The sequence below is a fragment of the Leiobunum rupestre genome, chromosome 11, assembly GCF_980474605.1.
Source record: "Leiobunum rupestre chromosome 11, qqLeiRupe1.1.hap1, whole genome shotgun sequence".
NCBI classification, from domain to species: Eukaryota; Metazoa; Arthropoda; class Arachnida; order Opiliones; family Sclerosomatidae; genus Leiobunum; species Leiobunum rupestre.
This window is the reverse complement of record NC_143394.1, coordinates 34,247,941-34,260,030: the sequence shown is the minus strand read 5'-3', so window position 1 is coordinate 34,260,030 and position 12,090 is coordinate 34,247,941. Positions and strand designations below refer to the sequence as shown.

At 42.0% G+C, this 12,090-nt stretch overlaps 1 protein-coding gene across 1 annotated transcript in view; it reads right to left on the bottom strand.

The window, feature by feature from the left end:
- LOC149922344 (sodium channel protein 1 brain-like) overlaps positions 1 to 12,090 on the bottom strand; it is a 35,596-nt gene that overhangs the window by 1,374 nt on the left and 22,132 nt on the right. The window contains exons 13-24 of the mRNA XM_090164042.1: positions 11,503 to 11,673; positions 11,218 to 11,411; positions 5,120 to 5,345; positions 4,677 to 4,842; positions 4,274 to 4,371; positions 4,149 to 4,210; positions 3,940 to 4,066; positions 3,670 to 3,843; positions 1,802 to 1,921; positions 1,463 to 1,726; positions 374 to 720; positions 80 to 306 (exon numbers count right to left, since the gene is read on the bottom strand). Of these exons, the coding sequence (XP_090020168.1) occupies positions 80 to 306; positions 374 to 720; positions 1,463 to 1,726; positions 1,802 to 1,921; positions 3,670 to 3,843; positions 3,940 to 4,066; positions 4,149 to 4,210; positions 4,274 to 4,371; positions 4,677 to 4,842; positions 5,120 to 5,345; positions 11,218 to 11,411; positions 11,503 to 11,673 (2,176 nt within the window). The remainder of the gene's footprint in view (positions 1 to 79; positions 307 to 373; positions 721 to 1,462; positions 1,727 to 1,801; positions 1,922 to 3,669; positions 3,844 to 3,939; positions 4,067 to 4,148; positions 4,211 to 4,273; positions 4,372 to 4,676; positions 4,843 to 5,119; positions 5,346 to 11,217; positions 11,412 to 11,502; positions 11,674 to 12,090) is intronic.

Genomic DNA, 12,090 nt, shown 5'->3' with positions numbered 1-12,090 from the left:
TGGAATAAAAGAAGACGTCCCCTTTTACTGTAAGAATGCGTCAGAGGACGCGGTTTGGACTGATTGTAAACGTACTTACCAACGATGGAAGTACAGACAACGGTTAAATCAAAGACGTTCCAGGGGACTTTGAAGTAGTGTTGTCTAAGGCCAATTATCTTAATGGCCGCTTCCAGGCAAAAACAAGTCGTGAAAGCGATGTTTAAACCAGCAAGGACGCTATTAAGCAATTCAGGCTGTTTATAATGCTCGCAAGACATTGCCAACATGTTAAGGAGGATGAGAATGAAAACCAAGATTTCAAATCTGCGAAAGAAATTTTCAACGTTTTTCGACAATTGTTTTGATAATTAAATGGATCGGTTGGTCTTACTTTCGGCTGATGGCCAAGTCGTAGAAAATAGCTTGAACGGGGTTCTTCGGCCTGGAAATAATTCGTTGAGGTTTCTTGCGGCCCAGTTTCTGCATGGCGGTGTAGTAGGTTTTTTGGCTTTCCGTCAGAAACATCTCGAGTATTCCACCTTCATACTTCTTTTTCAACATGTTGAAATTATCGATGATTACGCCGATGAACAGGTTCAAAGTGAAAAAGGAGCCACAAATAATAAAGACGACGAAGTACACGGCGGCTAGCATGTTGGCCTCTCGAGCGGGTTGCTCGTCCACTTCCCGACTGTCGGTCGCGTCCGACATGATCTCGAGCCAACCTTCGAACGTCGCCTGCGCCCCAATAAACGGACAATTACTTATTGACAAAAGGAACGAAATGCTTGACTATTTCAGCTACAAACACAGCACTGCCCACACAAGGAGAACGCAACGCGTCAAACGTCGTGCATTTTCTTGCGTACATTTTTCATTGGTTAGAAGTTTTGGCGCCTGCGGCCGTCGGAAGGGGAAAATTCCGAAATTGTCTTCCCCCGCCGGTAAAACTTTCAGCGTAAAGGCTCATCCAATGAAATTTGTACACATCACCGCGTTAGCGTGTTTAAAGGCTAGCCGAGTTCTCCTTGTGTTTGTTGCTCCTAGATTTCATGTTATTTTTCTAGAGGTCAGCGCAAGCGCTTATTTCTGCGGCGTAACCAATTCGTCTCAATCATAGTCTGCTTTTGGTTGTAGGAAAGGGATTACATAGAAAGTACATTATCAATATAACTCGTCGCGCCATCTAACGACCTCTAGTGGAACTAATATTTTTAGCGTGGAAGTAGACTAAATAAAAGCGGTTGATATCAAAAGTCAAAATTTAGGCCAGAGATCCCAACAGTAGACCGGTTTCGCCCTTTTGGGGCTCATCAGTACCGTGTAGGAACTCTGGCTATCCTCGGAAATCTTGCGGATATCAGAAAAACTAATAAATATTGAATCTTAACATTTTATTATATGAGAATCTGACGAACGAGTGGCGCAAAAAAACGAGAGTGCGCTAACCTCACCGTAAAAAGACCGTGATTATACTTACCACTTGGAACAATGCCAGATACGCGTTGCCTACGTTATCGAAGTTTATCATCGAATTTTCCCACGTGTGGTTTAGGAGCAAGCATTGAGAGCGGTTGTACACAATCTCTAGCGGTAGACGGTGACCCGTTTCGTTGACGCACTTGTAGAAACGGCCCCCGAAGAACTGGACGCCCATTATGCTGAATATTAGCCAGAAAAGAATGCACACCAGTAAGACGTTGAAGATTGCGGGAATCGCCGAGACCAGCGCATTCACCACTATCTACAAATCAACGAAACGAGAGAAAGATGAAATCCCGAATCTCTGTGGGTGATAAGGTATCGACAGTGGCCTCACCCTCATTCCCTGCCAGCGTGAAACTGCGCGAAGCGGTCGTAGCGCGCGTAAGGTGCGAATGGCTCTGAGAGCGTATAGACCACTACCCGCACTTTCCAAAGCAATACTTAAAACTGAAATCTGAAAAGTACACAACCGGAAATTATTAACCGGTAAAGCCATTGCTACAACATATGGAATACAGATTTCTTGGAAAACGTGTTGAGGATAACGGTAATAGTTAGTGCCACCTAGGAGCAACAAACACAAGGAGAACGCAGCTAGTCTTTAAACACGCTAACGCAGTGTTGTGTACAAATTTCATTGGACGAGCCTTTACGCTGAACGTTTGATGGGCGGGGGGAAGACAATTTCCGAATTTTCCCCTTCCGACGGCAGCAGGCGCTAAAGCGTCTAGCCAATGAAAAATGTACACAAGAAAATCCACGACTTTTGACGGGTTGCGTTCTCCTTGTATGGGGTGTTGTGTTTGTTGCTCCTAGGTGCCACGGTGCCACCACCCTCCTACTAGTGTTACCAATGTGTGGGATAAATCCCATTTTTCGCGATAATTTTAGGCTGTGTGGGATGAAGGGATTTTTAAGCGAAAACCCTTGATGTAGTGGAATTTTGGACCCTAATTTATTTTATAAACCCCTATTTCCAAAAACATTATCTAGCTTATCTTTTTGTCAGATATTTTTGTGAATCAAATTGAATTAAAAATTTTGTATTTTCTAATTGTTTTTGTTAATTAATTTTTTCTCGCGCTAGTCTACAAAACTATAAAATATTTGGCATCTTTTCCGCTGAGTTTTGGGAGGCGGCGTGGCTAAAAACGTTTTGGGGGTTTGTCTGAATTTTCGCTCAAACTTTGGAAACACTGCCTCCCACGCATCATAGACCAGCTACCCTGAATTAATTACTTTAAAAGTCTCTCGATGACTTGGGTTTATGATGGTATTTACAGGTTTTCCCACTGATTTGTTCACTGATAATTTAACGTAGAAGAGCCCTTAATGTCTTGAGATAATGTTCTTAACTCTCATTGGGAATAGTTCAATTCCGGTTTTCAGTGGGTGAAAATTCCCTATCCCTTATATTATGAAGGCTCACTTGCCCTACTTCATAACGTCATCAGCTCTGTCATTTTCCCTTACAATCAGGTGAGTGGGAAGGCAGACAACGTAACAGACGACGTAACAGACGACGCTATGACGTAAGGAAGTGACCAGGCTGTGAAATAAGGATTTTTTTTTAAACTGGACCTGTGGCCAGTAGAGCCTAGGTAGTTTAATTAAAAACTGTCCACTGGCCACTTACCATTTTTAGCCTTCAAAATCAGGCTTTAATCATTAATGGTCAAATTATGTATTCTTGAACCGAACAAGCCGACTGAGAGAAAGACTGTTTATATTTATTTTTGCTAACTGCTAAATTCGCATCTTCTATACAAGGCCAAGCACACAGCATAGAAGCAAAGACCAAACAATTTTAGGGATTAATATAGTACTTTTTTAATGAACTAAAATCTTGAAGGGAAAAAACTTTGAATTATTTAAGTGGTCACCAGGGCCACTAACACCCAAGCATTTAATTTTCAAACTGGCCCAGCTAATTTTTAAACTGGCGATTGTCCTGTGATAGTGCCTTATTTCTCACACTGGAACTGACTCTTCACCAAACAGGCCAGGGTTAATTTTCACCAACTGACTGTAGAAATCGACCTATTCAGTTTCCTCTATTACAGCCATGTATGGTCTAATAAATGTATACTAAATATTTAGAGTTTATCTGATATTTTCTAGATTTTTTTAATAACAATGGTTTTCGCCGTATTCGAGGTTTGTACGAACCACGTTATACGTAGGAAACGAGTGGATCCTTACATTAACAATGATGAAATCCATGACCGTCCAGAAGCTTGAAAAATAGGTGAAGAATCCGTGGCCGAACCACTTAAGAAGCATTTCCAAAACGAAGCAAGCGGTAAAGATCAGGTTGAGTATGTTGAGGACACGTTGCCATTGAGGTTTCTCCGGTAAATAAACGTCTTCGAAACACTGAGGGTAAAATAGGAGGATTAAAGACCTTCCGCCCTTTCAACAAACCCTTGTCCCTTTAGTAACGGGACCTTTGCCCGAAAGGACAGCGCTTACCAATAAGATACTGCTGGCGAAGATTAATACGAGGACGACCCATTCAAAGACCCGATGTTCGGTGATGCGAAAAGCAAAGAGCCGTATTTGTTTGAACCAATCCGGAGGATTTACGAGCATCGGGAACCTGGACATTAAGAGCCAACGGTTAATAACAACACCCCCTTTGTCTCCGCTGATCGTCGTAAAATGGACGGTGGTATAAATACTTCGTGTAGCATAAAGCGGGAAAGCAGTCATCCGGTTCTGTTCTTCTCCTTTCCATGGAGTCCTAATGACGAAATTATCGGCGTCATTAAGAGATACGTAGAGGGGCGTAATCGGGGTGCCTTACCCGATTTCTTTCCGGCGTTCCTTCTGGGTGCGCATCGTCATCGCTGACATTAGCCGGTTCGTAGCCTAAATTAGCCAATTCTATGACGGAATGACCAGCTATCATCGGCGGGTTGCGCCGAAGGGAAGAGAAAAAATTAACGCCACTTTTTATCGTCGTGTTTAGGCGGCCATTAAACCCCCCGCGCGAGACGGTCACCGTAAAAAAAGAAAGACGATCCATATACTCTCCTAGCATAAGGGGAGCCATTCTTTCGATATACCTTCTTTGTACTGCGAGCAAGCTATCAAACGGCAATCCGGGCAGTCAGATGAAAGGGAGAGACCCGGGCATAATCGCTTTCTATTTGTCTTATTTGATATTCTTTCTTTCTTTCCCCTTTTCGTGGGCTTCCCAATAATACCTTTCACAATCTCCCAGGCGATTTTCGGTTGCTTGGGTGGAGGCGTTCTCGTTTCGAGTTGCATTTCTTCTTGGGGTTCTTGATTGTCCACGCTCGTCTGGCGTCGACTTAGAACGTGTTTCAGTTTCCGAAAGCCAGCCATCACCTTGGAGTCTTTCGAGTTTTCCTGTTAGGGAAAGGATAAGTCGCGGTGTAGCCGAAAAAAACGCGTAATGTTTTTTCCTTCGCTCGTAAAGCTAGCCCGTAAATTTTTATATTATATCCCGGTCTCTTTCTCTCCGTTTTCTACCTTTCTTTGTTTTCTTACACCGGGAACGAAGCCTACCTTTTGGAGCGAAAGCGAGGGTTGGGGTGGAAAAGAAGGGGTGACGCGAGAATGTCAGGGACTCGAAGAAATATATTTATTCCGGCAGAACCTATTTCGTCGTCTGAATGCCACTTACTTCTCGTTCGGTGAGTTCCCTCGAGTTGAAGGAGTTGAGTAGCATGGCGAGAAAGAGATTAAGAACCAGGAAGTTGCCCACGGTCAGCGCCGATAGGAAGACGACGAAGCAAAGATGTTTCTTGTCGGGAGCCGCTTGCAGGCATTCCCACAACGGTTGAACCCATTCGCCGCATAATACCCGGAAAACCACCAGCAGCGAGTGCCAGAAATCACTGAAGTTCCACCTGTACCGACGGAGTCCAAAGAAGAAGAACAAATCTATTTATTGGGAAACGACAAAGCTTTATTAATAATAATTATAATCAGCTAAGCTAATACCCAAGGCACCACCTTAGGCCTAAGTCATCGAGTGACTTTTAAAGCCTTTATTAAGGTGCCCGGGTTACAATGCGTAGGAGGGTGATGGCAAGCCCAGCAAACACTACACTAACTATTACCGTTAACCTCAACAAGTTTTTATGGAAGGGGAAACCAAAGAGCTCGGGGGAAAACCCCTTAAACCAGCGGGGAGAGAACTTGCAAACCCACCCCGAGGCTTAACCAGACCACTAGCGCAATTATTGTGAAAACCGTGTTAAAATTAATGAGGTAAAATAAATAGACATCCAAACCCATCTGGGATTCGCGGACCACGTTTTATTTGAGTAGGAGAATTAGGCTTAAGTTTCAACTTTATCCAATCGTATTGGCGCCATCTGTTTCTATAAGCAGACAATTTTCCAAAATACATTAAGGTTTAGTTTTCCAATAACACGATAGATGGCGCCAACACGATTTGATTAAGTTCATTTTCTAAGCCCAACTCTCCAACTCAACAAATACTATCCTGCGAAACGGTAGCTCCTCGAAGGCGGATTTATTCTACCTCATTGGTTAAAATATATTACACTTCTGAGCGATGGTAGCGCCCCCTCCCCTTCCGAAACTTTGCTGAACAACGATTAGCGTCCTATACAGTTTTTGATCATGGTGACTTGGCCGCGTGAAATTAGCGAGCAGCGCGCGCTGCCCAGTGGTAATCATATTAAAAGTAGCAATAGGCGCTTAAATAATACATCTTCAAGAAAATTTCCAAGAAGTAATATTTCCTAGAGCCAGGACCTGCAAGTTACTGTTTATACAATGCTAGTTGAAATAATGGAAACTTTTCACCTGTAAATAGAACGCCATGTTTTTGCTAAGCCTTAAGGTGTCAAAAAAAGCTACCTGGTTAATAGGAAACACTTTTTGCATACCGTACAGGACCAGGTGGAAAGTTTCCATTATTTCAAAAAGCACTATATAAACCGTAAAATTCAGGAAATATTCCTTCTTGGCAATTTCCTTGAAGATGTTTTATTGAAGGGTATATTCAGATTGACACCGAAATGGTAATAAATATGGACTATTTAAACGTATTTGGTAGTTACATGTAAATTTTGGTTTTCACTATAGTAAAAACCAGACAAAATCGATAGTAATTTTTAGCATTTCACTCTCACTGTTGAGTTCGTACCTTCACCACCCGAAATTATTATTTTATTTGCCCATGTCAAACTAAGTTTTAGGTACAGAAAACGCTTTCTTCTCTCGCTTTAAAATGTGTGGACAATTTGACATAGACGGTCAATCCAACGTCTTTGGCGTAAGGTGCTTGGGGCCCACCCGCTAAACTCCAATAGACCATTCTATAAAATACTTCTTGTGTGGTTATTTACTTTTGTGTATAGAGAGGCAGAAGGTTTGGCCCGATTTTCCATGAACAAGGGAGGCTCAAGAAAGGATTATCTGGCAAACCTGCTATCCTAGTTGTCTCGATAAATAGTGGATTTTTTTTAATCAAAATCCTACTCATTTAACGGTTATCGTTTTATACAAACCATTACAATTAGTTAATTAACTATATCTCATTAATTTTGTAAATAGTTAAGTTAAGGACTTACTATATTTTGAAAAATACTAGATTCCCTTAGGCTACCTTAGCTATGTTTTGAAAATCAACTTTATGGGTGACGCTTCAGAAAATACCAATCAAATAGGAATGACCATAAGCCAAAATACTAAAACCAAAGAATAAATAAGATTGCAAGTCCTAATAAAGTAGCGCTATGTTGTTTTTATGAAAATATTTGGCCTGTTTAGCTAGGAATTTATAGAAATGTCTATTTAGCAACCACAGCAATAAACATTTAAGAATTTAAATTTGGGATATATAACTTAGGTGGAAAACCTCTTAAGTTGCCAAATTATAATCCCTTACAATGGTTCTCTGACGACGTTGTAATTTGACTATTTTAAATTTTATCTTCCTTTGCCGTTAATAGATAGCACCACCATGGACATTCAATATTCAGGATGAGTCACTGAATGGAGTCGCCCATGTTTTTATTCTCGCCTTAATTGTCCCAAAATCTGGCAGTACTGAAACAAAATTTTTCAGGTAAAACCGTAAAAGGAAAGTCGATGTAAACAAATTATTTTTGTCTTGAAAATTTTGCATTATTTTGTTGATAAGCTAATCCCAGATACGTTAACTAAAGGATGTATTTATGGGAGCTGTAAAACCGATTCGCGTTTTATGAAGAGTAAAGAATAAGTTTTTTTTGTACTATTTCCAAAACCTAAAAAGAGATTTGTAGCGAAATGTAAAGAATGGATCGCCAGGTGTGGGAGACTCGATACTTTCGGTGTAAATAGCGTAAAGAAAAATACATTCGTTTGTTCCTTACACTTTAAAGGGGGTCAAGGTCCTACTCCTACAGTAGGCAGCGGCGGCGATCGGAAAATATTTCTCTGGGGGCCCGGGCCATTATTTTTTCATCCAAAAATGCATATACTTAAAACTGAAGCAAGAAAATGTACAGCTCTAAATTTCTATATATTTTTAAAAGTGTTCTTTATAATATCTCATCCGGCATGGATTACATTGATAATAAAAGTTAAGTCGATATCTTTAGAAAAATATCTGTGTACATGGCTAGATAATTAAGCCCTTCTTGGCCACATGCTTAACGAAGGTATTTGAGGTAAAATAGGGTACACGACGGGGCGATTTTCTGTTTGGACGAATCTATCGAAATCAATTTTACGGTTATATCATCTTAATGCTATTAGCATCTGCAATCTCAAAATAACTTCTGTCAAAAGACTGAATTCGGACCCAAATAAAGGCAGTGATATTATAAATTTTACCCTGGTTGCTATTTTTCCTCAATTTAATTTCTGTGGGGGCTCTGCCCTCGTTTGGATTTCCCTGTGGGGGCTCGAGCTCCAGAGCCCCCACAGGGATCGCCGTCACTGACAGTAGGAAATCCTGATATCGTGGACTATAGGGAAACAGATGAATATAAGGTATGGTCAGTGCCGTGCTTAGAGGTCTCGCGGCCCCGGGCGAAATGCATGGGCGAAACTGATTGTAGCGGCCCTCCGGTATATACATCCCTATGGTAAAATTTTAGAGGCCCTGGGCGACCACCCGGCTCGCCACCCCCTAAGCAAGGCCCTGGTTATGGTGGTGATACAATAAACCATTTATAAGAGATTGTTTTGTAAATTATTACTTTGCGTATGAATGCTCCTTTGAATACACATTTGGTTATAGTAGGAAAGGTTTCGCCTTGATTTGTTAGAAAATTAGCCCAAGGCTTAGACATTTTCGTTGAGATCTCTTCGCCGCGCAATAATCTTTTCTTAAGTAATTTATTATTAAGATAATTCATTTTAAATTCCAAAATTAATATATTTTAATTTGTTTGCTTCCAAATAAATAAGACAAAGCAGACGATTTTTACACGCGCTTTCGAAATCGTGACGTCACGGTTTGTTTACATCGACTCTCTTTGCGCGAAAAGTATCCGCTGAGACGTGGGGATTTGTGGCGAATTTTTCAATTCAGTGACTCGTCCTGTATATAGAATATCCATGCCAGCTAAACCTTTAAACACGCTAACGCATTGTTGTGTACAAATTTCATTGGACGAGCCTTTACGCTGAACGTTTTATGGAAAGGGGGAAGACAATTTCCAAATTTTTCCCTTCCGACGGCAGCAGGCGCTAAAGCGTCTGCAACCAATTAAAAATGTACAAAAGAAAATGAACGACTTTTGACGGGTTGCGTTCTCCTTGTGTAGGCAGTGCTGTGTTTGTTGCTCCTAGGTGGCATAACGCTCTCCAGTAAAGTCATCAAATTAATTAATTTTTGAAATTCGAGACGACCTGTACTACCTTCACTCTTTTCCCGCGAGCTCACTCGGCGAGTGACGAAAAAGTGAAAAACTGCACTCTTACGAGTGGAATTTTCTTTTATGGAGTGGAGTGAGAAAATTACAATTTCCCTCCGAGTTTTGCCCAACTCTCGCCAAAACACCAAAATCGCGTGCATCGAAGCAAATATTTCCGTCAAGTTTAGTTTCCGCTAGCTTAATATATTTTTTTCTTTACGCACGTAAAACGTTTGTACGTCCCAAAGGTTGAGATACACAACCATGACGCAAACTGGTGGAAACTAAAGGCTGGGTTCACAGGGGCAGTGTTTTCCTGATTTTCTCGTTTTAGCGCCTTTTCCCGTTGTTCCGGCGCACGGAAAAACGACTGTACACACGGACAACATTTGCCGGATTTTACCGCCGCGAGCGCTGCCGGTAAACGAGAAAACGCAAAAAAATGTTGAAATATCTCTACTTCATTTTCCCGGTTTTTTAAGCACTTCGGGCTGTCACTTGATATAAGGAGCGATTTTGAAAGTCTTTAAAAGTAGGCTTACGAATTTTTGCGTCTATCACGTGACGGCATAACGCTCGCTGATTGGTCGAGACCAAAGCACCTCAAAAAAAAAGGTCCTCCATATTATCGTTTACCGGCCGCCCTCGCGGTGGTAAAACTGGGCAAATTATGGCCGTGTGTACAGTCAATTTCCAGTAACAACGGTAAAAGGCGGTAAAACGAGAAAATAGAGAAAACCAGGAAAACACTGCCCGTGTGAACCAGCCTTAAGCTTTAAGCTTGGTTTCCACTAGTACGCGTAATAATGTATTTTTTTATTACTCGCGAAGTAATGGTTTTCCATACGGCAAAACGAAACAATTGTGACCGTTGACGCCAAAAATCCTCTGTAGGCCTAATATCCACTAGCGCGTTTCATAATGTCTTTAATTTTTTAGGCCTTTGTTCGTGCTAAAGCCTATTGACGTGACGTTACGCACGCTAGTTGACGCTCGATGTCGCCGCATTTTTGGCCTAACTGAGATTTTTTGGTGTAGACGCAAATCTGGATTTCCGTTGGAACTTGAAAACTGAAAAAAAGTAGTTAGCTGAACATTGTCTCTGTGGATTTTCAACAGCTCACCGAAACGCATCGGGAGAGACTCAACTTTTTGGAGTTTCAGGCCTAAAGCTTAGTTTCTAATAGCGCCCGTCATAAAGCATTTTTGTACGTGCCAAAGTTGAGAAATGCTGGCTACCGAAAACTAAACATAATGGAAATTTGTTGAGTCGACGCGAAAACAATTGTATTAGGCTTAAGGCATCATAACGTCTAGTGTTATTGTCACCGCAAAGGTTACAATAATGGTCGCTCTTTTTTATTGTCATTTTGGGCTACAGTAATACTAGAGGTTATATTCACATTAACTGAGATTTTTTTGTGTCAACGCTCGCCTTCCCGCCTTTTTTCAATGTTGGAACATTTTTGTTTTGACAAGCTTGACGATTGCTCTCGTTGTGCAGTTCATAAAAAGGATGTAGTTTATGGCTGCGTTGAGTAACGCTCAACGGTTTTGACGTCACGTTGCTCGTCCGTTGAGCAACGAAGTCATCGGCTGTAAGAGCAGTGCGTACGTTCAGCGGGACTCAGCGGACTCAGCGCTGAGCTCAACGGTTTTGACGTCACGTTGCTCGTCCGTTGAGCAACGAAGTCATCGGCTGTAAGAGCAGGTTTTTCCGTTGCACAACGGTCACATGACGACGCAGCACGGAGTAAGGCTAGCTGCAGACGCCGCAACAGACGATATTTTACAATATTTACAACGAGCGTAAAAAGCGTCTAACAAGATCCCACGCCGCGTTTAGCAATGGTCTCAACGAATATAATTTAGAATATGACTCAAGTGTAGTACCGACCTGGGAACGGGTTCAGGATCGAAGTTGGCCTCGGTGTAGGTATCGGCGAAGAGTTGCATCCCCAAGACGGCGAATATGTAGACGATAACGGATAGCACCAGAGTCATATTGCCGACGGCACCCAGAGTGGTCGCGATGATGCCTAGGAGCATCCTCATTGTCGGCCAAGATTGAGCGAGCTTCAACACTCGAAGCTGAGAAAACGGAAAACGGGGTGTTTGCGTTACGTCGATATTAATATGAAAAGGACACGGCTAATTAATTGGACGCGTCCTCTCAACGTACCAGTCGGAATGTCCTGAGGACCGATAAGCCGCTGATTTGTTCCACCCCCAAATCCATCAGGCTGACGGCCACGACTGCCAGGTCGAAGAGATTCCATTTACTGAGGAAATATTCCCGGCGGAGCGCCAGCAATTTCATTAACGCTTCTAAGCAGAATATGATCGTAAAGACCTGTCATACGAAGGAGAAAGGGGAGATGAACTGTGTCGGATAACGTTAATTTTCGCGATGGCTATTTGGAAGAGCTTTTCGAAAGCGTCAAATGCGGGGAAAAGGGCTAAAGGCTGGTTCACACGGGCAGTGTTTTCCTGATTTTATGTTTTTTTCTCGTTTTACCACCATTTCCCGTTGTTCTGGCGCACGGAAAAACGACTGTACACACGGACCACATTTGCCGGATTTATCCGCCGTCTGCGCTGCCGGTAAACGAGAAAACGGAGAAAAAAATGTTGAAATATCTCTACTTTATTTTCCCGGTTTTTGAAGCTCTTTGAGTTCGACTAATCAGCGAGCGTTTCGCTGTCACGTGATATAAGGAGCGATTTTGAAAGTCTTTAAAAGTAGGCTTAAGAATTTTTGCGTCTACCA